A 20,150-nucleotide genomic window follows, 5' to 3' on the forward strand; every position below is an offset into this window, starting at 1 on the left:
AACCTATTATGTTTATGCCACTCTGTGTTAAAATGCACATTTAATTACTTTTTTTATGTCCCCCTTTTTTGTCATGGAAAATATATGGAGGAATTAATAAATAATAGCGATTAATAATATTAATAAATAATAAAAATAAATAAATAGTGAAGATTGCTGCTGGATTAATAAGTATTTTCTCTCTCTTTGTTAAAATGTATATTTAATTACTTAATATTTAACACAATGTATGAATTTTAGCTCATTACTTCCCAATTAAAACAAGTAAGTACTTAAGTAAATAAATTAACAAATAAATGGAGTATTTGAATAATGCAAATGTCTGATAATGTTTTGGTCTCTCTTTGTTAAAATGTATGTTCAATTACTTATTATTTATTTAACATAACAATATACTGTGCCACACTATTGAATATAGTAAATAAATGTACTTCTAAATAAAACAAACAAATAAATAAATAAATAAATGAATGAATAAATTATAAAATAATAATTAAACAATGAAACAATTGTCTGGATTAGTACTTGACTAATGCAAATCTCTGATAATGTTTTTGTCTCCCTTTGTTAAAATGTATATTTAATTACCTAATATTTATTTGACAGAAAAACTGTCACACCATTGAAAAAATACAACCCATAAATCAATAAATTTTTGTGTGTGTGTATGCACTTGGATGGGTTAGATGCAGAGCACAAATTCTGAGTATGGGGCACCATACTTGGCCACACATCACTTTTACTTAAATAAATAAATAAATAAATAAATAAATAAATTACCATAAATTACAGACATATGCACATCATGGATTAATTGACAGATGCCTTTATTTCTTTGTAAAAAAAAAAGAAAAGAAAAGAAAAGAAAGACAAATAGCAGGCAAACATGCAAAAGTTCATTTATCTAGGCAGAAATCAGTTAAAGAGCACACATATATCTACATATATACACATGAGCATTTACAGCCTGTCTTGAATGCTGGAGATTAAATTGTCCCGCATCCTTTTGTTAAAGCATTCAATTCAATCAATCAGAATATTCATTCACATGCTACAGATGATGTGCAAAGCCTAGGTACAAAACACAAGTGTTTCTAGAGAGTCCCTGTGGAGCGCTCGAGGACTAATGGAATGATGCTGAGATTCGATGTGGAAAAAGAGCCAGGATCACTCTGCACTTCATGCTGCGCTCTAGATGACATTCTCAAACAGCTGCATGGAGCTCATAATGTTCTCGTCCTAATAAAACAGCAGAGGCAGGAAAAGCGTCAGTTGCAGATTGTTGCTGACAGTTTCATGTTAGACAGAGTTTAGAAAATGTCTGGCTGTCACGAGCTGACAGTGAGAGCCTCCGTATAAACATAAATCAGTCCAGTGTTGACATTTCTCTGACATTAACTCTGATGCTTCTGTCTATGCATGGCGTACAACTGCAGATACTTCTAGACAAGACATCAAAACAAGACGATTTCAAGGGGTCATCTTTTCCTTCTAAGGTTTCACTGTCTGTATATTGTTAGTGAAGATTTTTGTGCCAAAACAACTTTATTTTTTTCATGACCATTTTACATTGTCTTATTAATCAGGCTGTTTATTTCTGTTTATTTTCTACTGGCAAATGTCATTTTTTTTTATTTTTATTTTCTACTGGCAAATGTCACTAATTAATTTTCTTTTGTGATGGTTATTTATTGTGATTGTTGATATGCAAATATAGGTTAATATTTCAAACTCAAGTTTTTTTCTGTACCTTTATTTTTAATAAATTTCATTAAATAATATCAAACTATTATTCAAAGATCTAATGATATTTAAGTGCCAAACAAAGTGGGATGCTTTTGGATAATAATAATAATAATAATAATAATAATAATAATAATAATAATAATAATAATAATAATAGCTATAATTATAATCAATGTTGTTATTTCAAACCCAAGTTTTTGTATCATGACTTTTAATACATTTTATGAAATAATATCAAACTATTATTCAAAGATATAATAATATTTGACTACCAAACCATGTGGCATGCTTTTGTATACTACTACTACTACTACTACTAATAATGATGATAATAATAATAATGATAATAATAATAGTTTTTATTATAATTATTGTTTCAAAATCAAGTTTTTTTTGTAGCTTGATAATAATAATAATAATAATAATAATAATAATAATAATAATAATAGTATTTAACTATCAAACCAAGTTACATGCTTTTGTGTAATAATAATACTACTACTACTAATAATGATGATAATAATAATAATGATAATAATAATAGTTTTTATTATAATTACTACTACTACTAATAATGATGTTATTATAATAATAATAATATAATAATAATAATAATAAACCAAGTTACATGCTTTTGTGTAATAATAATAATAATAATAATAATAATAATAATAATAATAATGATAATAGTTCTTATCATAATTATTGTTGTTCTTATTTCAAAACCAAGTTTTTTGTAGCTTGATAATAATAATAATAATAATAATAATAATAATAATAATAATAATAATAATAATAATAATAATATTTGCTTATCAAACCAAGTGGCATGCTTTTGTGTAATAATAATAATAATAATAATAATAATAATAACTAATAATAATATTATTATTATTAATAATAATAATAATTATTATTATTAGAGAGGAACTGCAGATACATGAAAACAAGATTAAAGGTGTCAAATCATATATATACATTTATGTATAATGCTAGGTCAGATTTGCTTAAACTATTCAGAATTTAGTATTTCATGACCATTTCCCATCCTGTTATAAAATACAATTACAATTTTTCCTGGTCCCGTGTTAACTATTTCTGAAGTATTTCCAAACTAGTTGTTTTTGTAGCTTAGTTATTGATAAACTTCCTTTTTGGACTAGAAAGGAAGTTTTGAGTAACAGTATATTTTCATATTAGCTGAAAATTCTTTCATGTCAAAACATACATTAAAGTTTGATTTCTTATGACGTGAGCTCTTTTAATCTGGCCTACCTTCTGACAGGTCTCTATGAACTCATCTATGGTTACGACACCATCTCTGTTTCGGTCCATTTTCTGAAACAAAGGTGTTTACAGAGTTTTGTGGTGATTATGGCTGGCTGATATCATATCCATGGGATTGTTAAAAGTTTGTTACCTGGAAGAATTTCTCCACGTGTTCAAAAGCAGCATCGTCTTTTACACAAGGAAAGGTGTACCTGCCCATCATGTCATAGATGGACTTCATGATAGCCAGCATTTCCTGAAGAAAGTGAATGTTAATCATGGTAACAATGCCACATATGTGTACTAATGAGACGATGTCAGTTTGTTTTGTACTATTGTTTTGTACCTCTTTGGTGATGTAGCCGTCTTTATTAATATCATACAGGTTAAAGGCCCACCTCAGTTTCTCTGTCACAGAACCTCGAAGCAGAACAGACAAGCCGATTACAAAGTCCTGCCAAACACACACATACTACAATTGATTAGAAAACAAAGCTAAATGTAATATTCTCACTTGGGATTGTCTGTTGGACTAACATTCATGTTCTGCTGATAATGAACCCAGTGAGGGAGGTGTAAAAATAACAGTAGAAATTAACCTCTTTTTTTGTTCCTCTGATATAATTAAAATCTAGTCGGCAGATAATATTGTTAATCTTCTGATTTACATGAATATAGACATTTGAGTTGAATATACAGTAGTAATATAACATGGAGCTGCAGTCTTTCAAATGACAAAATTTGCAAGTGGTTTGCTATATATAATCTCCCTTACCTCAAAACGTATCGAGCCATTTCGGTCCATGTCAAAAGCATTGAAAAGAAAGTGTGCGTATGTAGTTGCATCTGCAAAAAAAGAGATGATTTTTAGTGATTCTTAACTTGATGCTTAATATTTGGATTTAATAACTTACCTAACAGATAAAAATTGGACACACTTGATCAATCTTTATTATGACTTTTACAGATTTTATAATAACAGCCAGGTCATAAAAAGTAAATAAATAAATAAATACAATTAATAAAATGTAATCTATAAAATAGTAATAAGTAATGTATAATATAAAGAGTTATATATATATATATATATATACAGGTATATATATATATATATATATATATATATATATATATATATATATTACTCATACACTCATTTAAACATGTACACCCTGTAAAACAATTTTAGTTTTAATTATAAATTAAATAAATGCATTAATACATAAAAAATTCTATATGCATTAATAATGATAAAAAAAAAATATTTAGCTAATTTTAATTAATGCTATTCCCTTACACTCTTAAAAATAAAGGTGCTTAAAAGGTTCTTCACAGCGATGATATAGAAGAACCATTTTTGGTTCTACAAAGAAACATTCAGTCAAAGGTTCTTTAAAGAACTATCTCTTTCTTACTTTTCTTTATAATCTGAAGAACCTTTCGCCACAAAGAATCTTTTATGAAACAGAAAGGTTCTTCGGATGTTAAAGGTTCTTTATGGAACCATTTAGACAAAAAAGGTTCTTCTATGGCATTGAGTGTATAGAGCAATATTACTTAAATTCTTCTGTAGATGCCTGGCACGTCTTACTACCATGATGTACTCGAACCAAGATTATATCCACACTAATCAAGCGCCACCAAATTAGAGTTGTAAATGTGATAATCACTCTACCTCCTTGAGGGAAGAACTGGGAATAGATCGATTTAAATGTCTCCTCATCCACCAATCCGCTTGGACACTCCTATTGAGAAACATAATATGAACCCAAGAACCTAATCTAATTTATGACAATCTCACACTTCTTATGCAGTCGTACGTTTTTGAAGCCTCTGTAGAGCGACTGCAGCTCCTTCCTAGTGAACTTGGTCTGAGCCTGGAGCTGCTCCAAGCCCTCCGGCTGATGCCGCACCATGGCCAACTCCAGATCACTGTCAGCGCTGTCTGTCAGAGAGAGAGCATGAGGATGAGGAGGAGAGGGGAGTGCAGTAAAGAAGGAAACAGATAAAGCATGGAGTGCAGGTGAAAAGACAGTCACATATTTGGGGTGAAAGAGGAAGACAAATAGACACTGAATAAACCACAGAAGAGCAGCTGTTGGGGAGACAGACGGGCCGGAACGGGAGACCAGGACAGATCGATATCAGTGATTCTCAACCGGTTTCGCTTCAGGGCCCAGAATTTTAATTGGATGTCAAGTGGTGACCTGACATCAAGCACCGAAATTGGTTAACATACAAAATGTCCTTAAAATTAAACATTGAAATCTGTCACCCTTGTAAAAAGACCTAAACTTAATTAAGTATGAACTGAATGTAATGTTTCTGGACATTTAATTGAATGTTAGATGTTAATGTTAAATGCAATTAACTGAAATTTTGAATGCTTTTTGACACAATGATCTTTGAAATGGTTAAAGTGTACTGCTGAATGTACTTGTAGCATTTATAGTAAAATAAATTATACTTTAATGTAATTCTGTTGAAACATTAAATATATTTGTAATGATATAATGATATATTAACTTATTTGTAATAACGAATAACACACTACAGATTAAAAAAACCTGTGTTATAGTATGTTAGTCCTTAAAGGGATACTCCATCCCAAAATTAAAATTTTGTCATTAATCACTTACCCCCATGTCGTTCTAAACCTGTAAAAGCTTTGTTTGTCTTTTGAACACAATTTAAGATATTTTGGATGAAAACAGGGAGGCTTGAGACTGTCCCATAGACTGCCAAGTTACACTGTCAAGGTCCAGAAAAGAATGAAAAGCATCGTCAGAATACTCCATCTGGCTTGTGTGTTTCAAATGTAATGTTATGTAGAGAAGTGAATAATTTTTTTAAGTTAAGGAAACAAAAATAATGACTTTTTTCAACAATTCCTCTCGTCTGTGTCTCTCCAAATCAGCGTAGCGCCAAATCTGACTAGTACACAGATGGCGTACGCTCTTCTGTGTCAGCTGCGCTGCGCCGATGCACTGTTTGCTTTCAAACCAAATCGTAAATACACGTAATAAATGTATCCTTGTGGCGCAGCTGACACAGAAGAGCGTACGCCATCTGCGTACTAGTCAGATTTCCAAAATGGCGCTACGCTGATTTGGAGAGACACAGACGAGAGGAATTCTTGAATAAAGTCATTATTTTTGTTATCTTGTTTTTAATTTTTTTTTCTCATCACTTCATAACGTTACGGTTGAACCACTCATGGCAGATGGACTATTCTGAAGATGCTTTTCATAGTTTCCTGGACCTTGACACTGTTATTTATTTGGCAGTCTACAGGACAGTCTCAAGCCTCCCTGTTTTCATCCAAAATATCTTAAATTGTGTTCCGAAGATGAACGAAGCTTTTACGGGTTTGGAACGACATGGGGGTAAGTGACATTTTTCAGACTTCATTTTGGGATGAAGTATCCCTTTAATGCACAAGAGATGATTACTAAAACAATTAAATTCTGTCTTTATATAATAATTAAATTATTAAAATGTACTTTAAGGTTAATTGGACATTATTACAAAGTTCTCTTTTTAAAAGTGTACTTAAACAGTCTAGAAATGTCTCTTTAAATATACAGATGAGGTCTTTTATTTCATTAATATTATATTACGTGCAAGCTATTTTTAAGATTTGAAGTACACTATAAGGGTACATTCAATATAATTAAGCACACATCTGTTTGACAAAGGCCATTTAAACTGCAAAAGGCCCAAACAAACAAAATTTGGCTTCTATCAAATGACAAATGAATTTGCGGATATAAGTTTGTTCCTTTGCATTTAGCATTGTTTTTCTTCCAACAACCTTAATAATACCTTGCAACCCACCAGTTGATAAGCACTGATCTATTTGACATTTACTCACCATCTATGAGGCATACGATAACATAAAAAGGGAAGGGAAGAGATTTAGAGAATATAGAAATAAGAGGGGAATAAAGAGGAAGCAATGGAAAAACAACACATTAGCTGGACTGTACTACAACTGCATGTCATTCAATTCTATTTGAAAAAAATGCTATTATTTTGAACTTTCCATTCATCGAAGAATCCTAAAACTATTAAGGTTATAAAAAATGTTATTTGAGAAGGAATTCAGCATATAAGCATCATTTCTGAAGGATCGTGTTAGACTGAAGACTGGAGGAATGATGCTAAAAATTCAGCTTCGCCATCGCGGAAATAAATTACATTTTGAAAGATATATTCAAATACCATACAATTATTTAAAATTGTAATAATATCCCAAATTATTGCTGTATTTTGAGTATTAATGCAGCCTTTGTGATCAGGTATAACCAGTTCCTACTACACATTTACCATTTTTACAGTAAACTAGGGCCAAAATCAAAACCATACAGTGGTTCTTACCGTCCAGCGACAGCGGCTCCGTGATGCCAAACTGTTTGAGCACCATTATAAACAGAAGAATCACTACAGCAACTGCAAACAGCTCCATGCCCTGAATAGCCATTGCAACGAGTGCTAACTGCGATAAGCTATACGATTCCTTAGAGAAAGTGTACAAAGGTCAAGAGGTCATGCTAGATTTCAAATGGACAATTTTAGGAAAAGCAACTCATCTCATGAATGTTTCTGCAGCAACAAGTTTGATAAATTCTTCAGAATCCATTCCCGTAAAAATTCTGAATTCCTGATGCATTAAGCTATAAACAAAGCACAAATGTAAACCATACAGTAATCCCGGCACTACGGATCCTTTAAAATAAAGTCACTAAGTTGGAAATTCCGTCACATCCTCATCCATGTATCTCTATAACAACATCAAGCATACAGAAAGCTCCCTTCAGCTTTGGTCTCCACAGACTGGTGCGTCATGGTCCTCTTCAGTCTATATATTCCTTATGGAGCACCGAAAGAGTCTGATGTCCAGACTCAGACACTCCCTCTTCCCTCTCCTTCTCTTTAGCAATAATGCACAATGATGAGCCAGCCATAATGTATGTTTAGATGCAGCTGAACTGGTGCATCATTCATTTACTTACATGATACAAAACTACAGACTTTATTAATATAGCTGGACATACAAGAGGGGTCTTGGATCTCTGTAAAAGGAGTCTAAAAGGGGTTTCTTTTGTGATAATGACAGGCTTACTGTACAGTATCCTACTTATTACATGGCTATTTGCCAAATAAATAAATGAAATGTGATAAAGCTATATGAAATATTGATTTCAGTTCAACTTATTTTATTATGTGAGAAGAAAAAGACCATGCAGTAATATGAGATATATGATGCTACAAATATATAGGAAAACTTGCCTGTAGCAATTTAGTAAGAAACCAAGCATTTAGTTGTCATTACACAAGAATATCTGACCATAGAATCAATATTCAGAGTCAGTGCATGGCTTAAATAAAGTTGTTAGAAAGCTGAAAAGTGAAGGCATCTAAAGTGAAATATAAAGCAAATAAAATATTGAAAATATAAAAAGTAGGCTATTAAATTTATAGAAAGTCAATACAGTACAATTTCAAAAATGGTATATGGTAAAATTTGGTTAATAAATAAAATTAAGTTAATAAATAAAATAAAAATTAGAAAACAAACAAACAAACAAACAAGCAAACAGTCAAATAAATAAAGTATATTTCAATCATTTAATATGACACTACGTCACAATCATCAGACTATATCTAAAATTAAACTTGCCTAATAATGTCTATCCTCAGCATCTACTGTACAATAAGTATTAAAACATCCATAAAGAACCATGACATTACTGCCTCAGTCTGCTTCACTCACAAACATGCTCTTAAGTGTTGATGCATTAGCAGAAGGACATTATGACTATTTTATGGCTCTTCCGTATATGTAAAAATAATGTGCAAATCTTAACTATGCTTTTCTGCTCTCTTTTCTCACCAGCTGTCTAGATACATGAAACCAAAAGCTTTGTGCCCATTTAAACTGAGGAGCAGAGGGAACTCTGAATGCTGTGAAGTTGATGCAGCTTCTTAAAAAAGTGACATATATGCAGCGAGAAGTCCACAATATAGAAATATATATATATATATATTTTGGTCTCTAAAGCCGCTATTTTGTCTACTCATATTTTTTGAGAGATAATTCGGTAGCCTTTTCAGCAAATATTGATTTTTGAGTAATTCAGTGAATTAATCATCATATAATACAATTCATTTGAATCAACTAGAAGCCCTAGTTTATATTAATATGAGAACAGTGCATCAGAATTTTGAAGGGAGATATACTAATCACTGATAACATGAAAAACTTTACCCATCAAAGGCCTGAGTGCGGGAGAGGAAAGATGACTGCTGATGAGTTTGCACTTATTAATGCATGAGTTTAAACCGGGCACAGGCATCAGAGAGTCGGGGGGAAATCAATACAAGAGGAGAGGACGTGGACCTTGGGGCCTGCCAGAAACTAACTTCAAAACTCTCTGAACACCCTCTTAAATCTCTGTCTGCATGAAGTTAGAAAACAAACAAGAATTCTTTGACATTTATGCAAGATAAGCACAAGGACTGACATAAAACAGCAGGAAAACCCTCAGTTGTGTGACACTAAAAGCAGGCCAAATTTCAGACTAACTTTTGTGGTTTTAGAAAGTCTCTTATGCTCAAAGCTGCATTTATTCGAACAAAAATAAAGCAAAAACATTAATATTGTGAAATATTATTATGCTTTAAAATAACTGTTTTATATTTTAAAATCAGCATCATTATTCCAGTCTTCAGTGTCACATGATCCTTCAGAAATCATTCTAATATGCTAATTTGGTACTCAGGGCACAATTTTTTATTATAGTTGTGCTACTTAATATTAAAATTGTGAAACATAGAATTAAATACTGACACCCCTAAAGTTTGAAAGGTAGTATATAATGTAACATGCAACCATGAAGGATTCATTTTATGCAAGTTGAATACTGCTGTGTATGTTTTTCATAGGCGATGCATTACAGACTTTATAGTATGCATGAGGGTGACTATTATCTCAGGAGAATGTCTCCATATAAGTGATTAAAACTCAGCGCAGCTCTTAATTTAATGGCCTTGTTGCTGAAACAGCATTATAGTCTTTGAGTATGATACATCAAACATGAGGGATTTCTTACAGACGTATTGGGCTCTTACTTTGCTTGTAATTATTTACAAACCCTGAAAAGTAAGACAGGATTTAGGTGATATGTAAATGTGAGAAATATATACATATTAATTTGACTCGGACAAAACCAAAGCAATTCAGAATCGGATAGTTGTTAATAAGAAAAACATTTCAACAGGAACAGTGAGATTACTTTGTGCATTCTACAGTTATCCGATAATTACTGTCAGCATTTCTCTGTGGTTGTCAAGTAATATTGTATTAATAAATCACATTTCCTACATTCAAGAAGAAATGTCAGCATATTACATCATGGACAGTTGCACCTACACAAGTCTCACTGCTGAGGGATACATAGGAAACTTGAAATATTAGAAATCTAAGACACACACACACACACACACACACAACACACACAACACACACACACACACACACACACACACACACACACACACACACACACACAATTAAAAATTTAGTTTTAGTAAGAATTTTTCTTTGTTTTTGAGTCTCACTAGGTTTGAATGTATTTGATCAAAAACAATAAGTAGTAAAACAACAATATTGTGAAATATAAAGTATTATTGTGAAATATTAATACTATTTAAAATAACTGTTTTCTATTTGAATACATTTTGAAATGTAATACGTGTTATGCAAAGCAATAACAAACTATCAATTTTCTTTAAAAATACATTACACTAGTTTATATGGCATTTCACTACACCCACAGCCAAAGGTAACTGTATTCCTGAAAGCCCTCCATATTTGGCATCTTCAAAGGCACACTGCCATCTGTTGGGCTCACACTACAAAGTACAGAGGGAGTTCAGCTGGACTTTGACTACTTGGGATTCTGTCCTGGTTTCTTCCTCTGATCTATTCTGAATTTTTGCCACCTCTGCTATCTCAGCTTCAAGTTTGCGCATTCTTCAAACAAACTCTCTTATTTTTTTTTTCTAGAAAATCAGGTAGTGTTCTTCTTAGGGGCACATAGTATGGCTTTTCTTGAGTAAAAACTAACAATCAGAATGAATAGTTCAAATGATGTAACCTAAACAGGTAGCCTCTAGGTTCAACCGCTAATTAAATTAAGTTGATTTTTAATTATGTCATGGCATTTAAATGGAAAATAATTGTGCTTGTTTAATTGATTGGATTTAGTGGTTTACATCAAATGAGAAGTAGAGCTCCTCACTGCTCGTAATCCTGCACCTTCCTAAATGCTGGGCTCACAAAAAGCATTTAGAGACTTAATTAATGAGAAAGTAATTGAAAACAACCTGATTTTAACAACCTCCAGTCACAGTTCATTTTATTTGCGGATGGTGCAACTTTTTGAGGCTGTCTGGAGTCCCAGATGGTTTGTTTCAAGAGGTGAAACAGTATCATATGTTGCACCTGATTCAGCAGTATGTTATTTTGGTCACTGGTCCAGGGAGCCTCTAAAAAATGAACAAGAAATGTAATTTGCTCTAATGTAAATTTGCCTATTTTAAATGCATGCAAACAGACTTTAGAAATGACATCTGATGATTTATTAATCTGATTAAAAAGTCCAGGCAGGGGCCAAAGGCTTGTTTGAACATAGAAAAAGAAACTAGATGACACTGTAACAGGCTACAAGAAATGCTGATGGGATGGGATATGAGTGTGTTGGTGTACACACACACACACACACACACACACACACACACACACACACACACACACACACACACTACATTACACACTGCCTGCACACACAGAGGTGCTTTGTCAATTATTTACCATGGATGTTGCAGCTCATACACACACTGTCCCCTCACACACTCCCTGAGCAGTTTGACACAGGTTACATACTAAATACAGCAAAGATCCTGCATATAACACAGACTAAAACATATCTTGGTTATTACAGAAAGATAATTAACTACAACATTGGGCAGAAGGGAAAGAGGATGAATGCAAAAATAGATGAGGAGGGAGAGAACGATGCTGTAAGAAGAGGAAAACATGACATCAGAGTGTCTAGTAAGGCAGTGTTGCTGAGCAGAAGCAGCAGTATGTTAGATAGTACACAGAATGTGGTATATATAGTTGTAGGTTATATATTACATCCATTCAAAAGTTTTTTTTTTTTTTTTGTTGAAAGAAATGAACAATTTTATTCAGCAAGCATTCATTACATAATTAAAAAACACAATAAAGACATTTATAATGTTACAACAGATTTCTAATTTCAAATAAATGCTGTTTAAATTCTGCTTTGCCATCACAGTAATAAACTACATTTTAAAATATACTAAAATAGAAATAGTTTGTACACTGAATTTATTAAACCTATAAATTGAATACCAAAATAAATGAAATTACTTGTGATTAATGAAATGATTTATTATTATGTTATTTTATTTCAGAAAAGAAAACAAATAATGCGTAATGTGTGCAAGTTTTATAATATTTTTGTCATTGACAATCATAGCAGAACTGATTTGGTTTAAATCAGTTCAAAACATTTTTAAATAAATCATTGCATGACTAAAAAAAAAAAAAAAAAAAAAAAAAAAAAAATCCCCACCACTAATGACTAAATAAATAAATAGTGCAAAACCATTAGACTCTTATATCATGCTCTTGGAATGCTGCTCGTTCAATCAAATTCATATACAGTATACTGTATATTTAATGTAATATGACTGGTCAAAGAATGCTGATATAGAATAAAACAGCTGGGGGACATTTCACGGTTTGTTTTGTTTGTTTGTTTTGTTAGCAGAACAAGAAGATGGTGTTGTGTTGTGTGATTTTGAATGGAGCAAGTAGTGTGTTTTTTCTCAGTTCAGGATGCCATGTCTTGATTTGAATAATGTTATATATGAGCTCAGTGCACATAAACGGAACCACAAAGCCATTTTACCTGTGGTCATGTCAGTTAAATAATAATAGGAGAAGCAACTACTATACTGTATATTTCTAAAAAGGCCTGTATACAGTTTTATGAATGCTATTTTAAACTCTCCTCTCTAATTTGTTCCCTCCACTCCTCCATCTGGATCATGGCTAGCAAATAGCGTTCAAAACATTTTCTGGGTTTTTACTTGAGCCCTGGGGCGCCGCACTGGCGATGATCCATTTGACCAGACAGCATTTCATGAGGGACTTGCGGGAGATACGCGGCTTCTGCCACTTCCCGTCGCTCTCCTTCTGCCCGCTGGGGTCCCCGTCCCGACCGTTGGCATCAGGCAGCAGACCTCCATCGACGCCCTTCTGTCCATCTGCCTGGAGGACAAAGACAATGAGAAAACACATTAAAAGAGCCTGGATCTTAAAAGCAAGTCAAGGTGGTCACACAGAAAACCATCTCTTTGAATGTGCTGCTATTACAGTCATCACTGTCTGCACAGTTATGTTATTTTTAGTTTAACAAAACATGTAGATACATATCAAATTAAGAATCATGAATCAAATTATGAACCAGATGTAGAATTTTTCTTTCTTACCTCAAAACAGTGTCAACTTAATCCTTATATTTTACACAGATTCCTACAACTTCCATTATCACATCAGGATAGTTGTGGAGATTTTACCTCTGTAGTTAATTTTTTATTAGTTAAACTGATGGCGATGTTACGAAGCTCTCCAGCCACCCACAGACAGTTCCACCATCAGCAACAGAAATGACAAACACATCAAAGATGAGTAAGGTGAGAGACGTATTAAAAGTGATACAGAGAAAAAATATAAAAGTAAGAGTGAGAAAAGTGTCTAAGGAATTGCAGGTTTAAAGAAAAATATTAAACGTGTCTTCAAAAATGCGCTTGTCCTCATGGAAATGCACACATCTGTGAGAATTCGCTTGCGTGTGCGAAGTATTGTTCATCTTGAATGGTGTGAGGAATCCTGTGAGGGCCCTCACTTTTTTCTTGCTCTTATTTGAATATGAAAAGACAGTAAGCTTTGCTCTGAACATTCAGAGCATCGCTAAATAATTCAACCTCCTTAAAAACAGCATCAATAAAACATCAGGGGCTAGCATCATTTTTGAGGGCCGGCAAGTGTTAAATATTGCCATGAAAGAGAATTTGTATTACTCACTGAAAGAACTACAAAGAAAAATTTTTAATTCTCCAAAAATACACAGAATTTAAGCACTTAAGAGTTGTAAATATCTACAAGCACTAATTTGCTTCACTACACATCTGCCCTGACAGGCAGTGGGGAGTGTTACATAATCACGCTAGCAAATTCATCGCAGAGGGCAAGACTGTTTCTTTTCTCAATGTATTTTTTTGTGTGATTTGGTTGATAACAATGCTCAGTATCATGTGGGCATTTGTGTATTTGTGCTGGACTGTCACGTTGTCACCTACAGACCTTGGCACCTGCTGCATTATTGACATGACTATAGTGAGTCAGCCGAGTGTATCGTGTACGGTAAGCAATGTCAACATAGCAGGCTCCAATTAATCTGTGGCTTGACCACAGTGACTGCTCAACCTGTCCCAAACAACCACATATGGCACCTTCAACACAAACAGTCCTTGATATCCCCACAGGAACACCAGGCTAGCTGCATCAGTGGCAATGCACTGGTACAAGAGAAAACGGAGCAGCATGATATACAAGCAAATTTGGTGAGAATGATGGTGATTCTAGCATATAAAGGTTGCAGATTTATTGTTGACTTTCTTGCAACAACTTCTTGACCCCCTACCAGAGAGAACTTTCCATACATCAACTGCTTTTGGATTGAGTGAGTACACAGCAATGTGACTACACAAGAAATCACACTAGAGCACCTGACCAAGGCAAGACAAGTTTATTTATATAGCACATTTCATACACAGTGGTCAAAGTGGTACCTGAGCAGAAACAAGTGCAGTACTACTTGAGCAGGCTTGAGAACCAGCACATTTGAGTATCAGTTTAAAATCTCTGATGTTATTTTAAAGCATGACTCTCTGAACAGATTTTAGAGCAACACTAGCTGAGCAGACTTTAGAGCAGCACTATCTGAGCAGATTAAATACTGACACTAGATGAGCAGACTTCAGAGCAGCGCTGTCTGAAATTTTAGAGCAGCCCTATCAGAGCAGATTATAGAGCAGCACTAGCTGAGCAGACTTTAGAGCATTCTTTACCGAAATTATTCTAGAGCAGCCCTATCAGAGCAGATTATAGAGTGACACTATCTGAGCAGACTTCAGAGCAACACTATCTGAAATGATTCTAGAGCAGCCCAATCTGAGCAGATTATAGAGCGACACTAGCTGAGCAGACTTCAAAGCAGTGCTAATTGTTATTATTCTAGAGCAGCCCAATCTGAGCAGATTATAGAGCGACACTAGCTGAGCAGACTTCAAAGCAGTACTAACCTAAATGATTCTAGAGCAGCCCTATCAGAGCAGATTATAGAGCGACACTAGTGAGCAGACTTCAAAGCAGTGCTAACCGAAATGATTCTAGAGCAGTCCTATCTGAGCAGATTATAGAGCGACACTAGTTGAGTAGACTTCAGAACAACACTATCTGAAATTATTCTAGATCAGCTCTATCTGAACAGATTATAGAGCGACACTATCTGAGAAGACTTCAGAGCAACACTATCTGAAATTATTCTAGAGCAGTGGCTCCCAACCAAGTTTACCATTACTGACTACGTTTACATTGACATCAGTAATCTAATTATTTACATTATTCTAAATAAGAAAATATTATGATTAAGGTGTTTCATGCTTTTAGATTATTTTACATGATATAATATGTAGAAAGATTAATGGCACATGTCATTATGTCCTCATGAGGCGCCATCCAATGTCCCCTCCAGGATTCAACATATAGTTCGTCTTCATTATGATGCCATTTACAGTTTTGGGTGTTTCATTTTTAATTTACTGAAAGCTTCAAGTGCAGTTAATTATTTGTCATGCTATACGTGCATACATATGATGGCATTGTTGAAGCAATGCTCCTTTGTTTGCCGTGAAATGGTTGACCACTGCCATGTGTATCTTTTCACAAAATGTGGCGAAAGGTCCTACACGACCGTAATAGTGTGATTAAGGTGTCTACATGTATATACTGCACTTAAATAATGCCACTAAAATAGGAATACTCCACGTCTTAATTTGATTTGTGTTTACTTAGAGTATGACTTTAGCCAGATTAAGGTAATCAAAAATCTCTGCTTACATTGTAGATTCTTAATCAGAGTATTGTCTTAATAGTGTTAAAATCAGATTATTGTTGTCCATGTAAACATACTTATTAATTGATGTGTAGGTGGAGATGGATTATTGTGAGTTATACTATGGGGCCGTTAAATGCTTGAATCTGATTGGCTGACCAACGTTCTGAGGTGTGCAATTATTTTCTGGTAAACACACGACAAACGTAGTTCCAGGCAGCTCTCTTGACCGCATTACAGTTCCACTTTGCGTCGTGGCCGCATCACCACCTTGGGTGTGCATTATTTTTCTAATAATTAAACGGCCCGTCGTCAATTATTCCTTACTTAAGAGATTTTGTCACTGCACCAACACCTTAAGGTCTATCACATTCTCTCTGTACACTGTCATGTTGTTTTGTGTGCCCACCACTGTTGTGTCACCAGCAAACTTGTGATGTATTCGTTCCGATGCTGGGCAACACAGCCATGAGTAAATAACATAAACAGTAAGTAGCTGAGAAGAACACAGCCCTGAGGGGCACCAGTGTTTAGAGTGAAAGAGTGCAATCTATTCTTATAGACCCCTACTGCTTGAGATCTGTCAGTCAAGACGTCCATGATCCAGTTGCAGAGTGTGTTGGTATAATGGTGTTAAAAGCTGAGCTCAAGTCAGTGAACTCCATTTTGACAAGTGCCTTTGTGCTGCAGGTGTGAGAGGGCCAGGATGACATATGACATAGCATTCATAGTGAAGTGGTTGTCTGCAAGCAAACTGTAAAGGGTCCAGTGTGGGTGGGTGGGTTGATGGTTTTTGTGTGAGTCATGACCAGCCGCTCAAAGCATTTCTCAAAGGGTGTGAGGGCTACAGAGTGACAGACATTAAGGCAGGTTATTGATGACTTCTTTGGCATAGGGATAATGGTGGCAGTTTTGAAGCATATTGGGACCACAGATTGTGCTAATAAGTTCTTAAAGATGTCTGTAAGGACAACGGTCAGCTGGGTCAAGCATCCTTTCAGCATGCGGAAGGGGATGCGATTTGGGTCAGTGGCCTTAACTCTCTACAGAGTACTTTTTACTTGGTCATCTGGTGGTTGTTCTCCAGGTGTTCCTGGATCGTCTGGGTATACAGTATGTGACCTTGGCTTATTCTACCCCAGCAGCATGGTTGTTTTGGCTTCCCTCAATGCTTTACCTTCAATATTGTTACCTGCCCTGAAAGCAGCATCTCATGTTCTGAGGAGGGAGCAAACCTCTGCATTAAGCCAAGGCTTCTGTTTTAACAAATAAACATTTAGCAAATTAGTCCAAAAAATTAATTCACATGCAAGTTTGGAATCATGGTTAAGGTCTTAAGGTCTGGGGTCCACAATGCTGAAAACTTGATTTCTGACACTTTGAAAATGTGCATACACACTGTATGTTCGTAGTCTAAATCCCAACAGTGACAGACAATCAGTCTTCTTGTTCTCTGCCCGCCCGATGATGTTGCCTTTGGGCTGTACTTTGGGTGTTTCTTGTGACAGATTCTCAGAGACCAGAGAGTAAGAAATTTTCCTATTTAGAATTTAACAGAATGTTCACTGAATTATTGAATACTACTTAGAGTTATGTTGTGTTTGAATTTTAAATCAGTCTGCTAGCATGGAGAGGCAACATTACATCAATTCAGAAACAGAGGCCCCCCAGTGTAAGCTGCATCTCATTTTTTTCAGGAACCAAAGAAGAACCTAATTTCCTTCCTCCTCTTTCTTTGTCTGTTAAGTATAATGATCAAATATACAAGGAGTTGGCCAAGATGATCCAATGGTGTACTTCTTATGTCATGCAAGTGTCACATTTGATGTTCCAGTAATAGAATACTTACTTTAAATAACTGGCTAAAGGTCAAAGTAGAAACATGGGAAACACAAATCTGGCTCATTTTCGAAAATATTTTTTTGTGCAGTGCAGCTGGATTTTTAAAAAATAACACAGTACAAAATGATTTCAAACTGTAAACAATCCCTGGGTTTTTCATTTTGACACAACATTCCACATCAAGAGAAGAAACTATCCCTGCTAACTCATCAAATACTGGTTACTGAGTGTTACAAGAGAATAAATTCTTCAAAGGAGGGTTTGAGTTTAACCCTGATACCCTAAAACTCCATGCAATTATCAAGTAATCTTGAAAATCTCGATTGGCTGGTTCTTTGTTAAATTAGGGTTGGAACTAAACTCTCGGAGTTGTGACCCTCCAATGGAACTGAATAGCCCTGCTTTAAAATATCAAGTGTCAATCAAAAATGACAGACTCAAGAAACAGACATATGAACACATTGTCCCTTCGCCAATGATTATATAAGCCATCACTGCTGTCGTCATAGGTCATCTGTGTCTATATTGTTTTCTTGTCTGGCTCATCTATGTTTAAGTGGATAAGAGAGTATTTGTGTGTGCAACTATAAATATTACCAGTGTGGTGGGGATATGCAATGTTACAATCTAAAATACTAAAAGAAAATGTGGATAAAATTTCCCAAAATTCCCTTACAGTCCTCTCATTTTGATGTTGACTGGCCTAAGAAACTAACTGAAGTACCATTAGTAATCTGGTACAGATATTGAAATATTTATTTCTGGCCCTTTTCCCCGTTTCCTCCAAAACCTCTTATATTACGTTAGCCAAAGGACATGAAGGGCATGATATCAAATTCCTGACACAGGCTGTTCTAAAGTAGTCTAAAGAAGGCACAGTGTTACATAATAATCAGATTACTGGTTATAAAAGTCACCATACAACAAACTTTGTAGATGAAAATGGCTTAGGGCTCCTCTCAAGACAATTTAATACACTTTAAATCTCTCTCTCTCTCTCTCTCTCTCTCTCTCTCTCTCTCTCTCTCTCACACACACACACACACACACACACACACACACACACACATACACACTTTAGATTCCACTTTGAAGTATGAATAACCAGCCTTCAGAAATTCTTAGAAAGTGTGACTGAATACCATATTAGAAAGCAAGTTAAAAGCAAATTAAATAGGAATTAGCCTTCAACTAATTTCATCTCTGTTTATCAGTGATATAGGCCTAACAAATATTTGCGTTTAGAAAAATTCATTTAAGAGAAAGAATTAAATAAGCACAATGCATAAAGGTTAAAACACGTGTGTTAAACTTTATGTATCGTGCATATTTAATTCATAATTAATGAATTCATGGTAGGCAACCAAATCTTTAACCATTCCCGAACGCACAGAATTTCCTATATCTGAAAACACGCGGAGTCGATTAAAGTTTCTAAACACTTCTAAGTGAAAGGCACAGAAAGATAGATAGTAGATCAGGTTCTTTGCGTTTCAAAATCGGTTTATCGTTTATCAGGAGGGGTTTATTTGTGTTTCTAAACACTTCTCACCATTTTTGCGTTTCAAAATCGGGTTAGGGTTAGGTGGATTATTAACATAGCCTAGATTAAAATATTTTCTTTGCATTCATCTCAGGTATCTTACCTGCATGATGTTCAGGTTGTCTGTTTTGATAATTAAATAAACGAATGTTGAGATGTTGTTCAAGCGCGCTCTCATTTACTGTCTGCTTGTAGACAGATGTGAAAACAGAAGAATATCCCGCTCGATTATTTTAGTGACAGAGGATGGGACGCGAGCGAGCGAGCGAGCGAGCGAGAGAGAGAGAGAGAGAGAGAGAGAGAGAGCGTGAGAGCGTAGTGGAACAGTCATTCTGTAAATTCAATAGATTCACACATTTGCTATTTTAAATGACGACTCATATTTACTTTAAAGTGTTAGAGTTTTATCATTATTTAAAATAATAAGTTATTAAGCTGGAGAGAATACTGTGCTGGGGGTGGGGGTGGTAACC

The 20,150-nt window shown here is 34.5% G+C and overlaps 1 protein-coding gene across 3 annotated transcripts; it reads right to left on the reverse strand.

Moving 5' to 3' along the window:
• Positions 1 to 810: 810 nt before the first annotated feature.
• Positions 811 to 19,933, reverse strand: LOC109107493 (calsenilin-like). Of its 3 annotated transcripts, XM_042732396.1 has the most exons (10): positions 19,781 to 19,933; positions 13,204 to 13,384; positions 6,890 to 6,892; positions 4,836 to 4,960; positions 4,691 to 4,760; positions 3,791 to 3,861; positions 3,362 to 3,469; positions 3,167 to 3,271; positions 3,022 to 3,084; positions 811 to 1,239 (listed from the first exon to the last, which is right to left on the reverse strand). In XM_042732396.1, the coding sequence occupies exons 1-10, from the start codon at positions 19,853 to 19,855 to the stop codon at positions 1,192 to 1,194; spliced, it is 849 nt and encodes a 282-aa protein (XP_042588330.1). In that variant the 5' UTR covers positions 19,856 to 19,933; the 3' UTR covers positions 811 to 1,191. The 3 variants fall into 3 exon arrangements, with proteins under 3 accessions (XP_042588330.1, XP_042588331.1, XP_042588332.1); XM_042732397.1 differs by lacking the exon at positions 6,890 to 6,892; XM_042732398.1 differs by lacking the exons at positions 6,890 to 6,892; positions 13,204 to 13,384; positions 19,781 to 19,933 and adding an exon at positions 7,396 to 9,737.
• Positions 19,934 to 20,150: the final 217 nt, after the last annotated feature.

Source organism: Cyprinus carpio, chromosome B10 (assembly GCF_018340385.1).
Source record: "Cyprinus carpio isolate SPL01 chromosome B10, ASM1834038v1, whole genome shotgun sequence".
In the NCBI taxonomy this organism is placed as follows: Eukaryota; Metazoa; Chordata; class Actinopteri; order Cypriniformes; family Cyprinidae; genus Cyprinus; species Cyprinus carpio.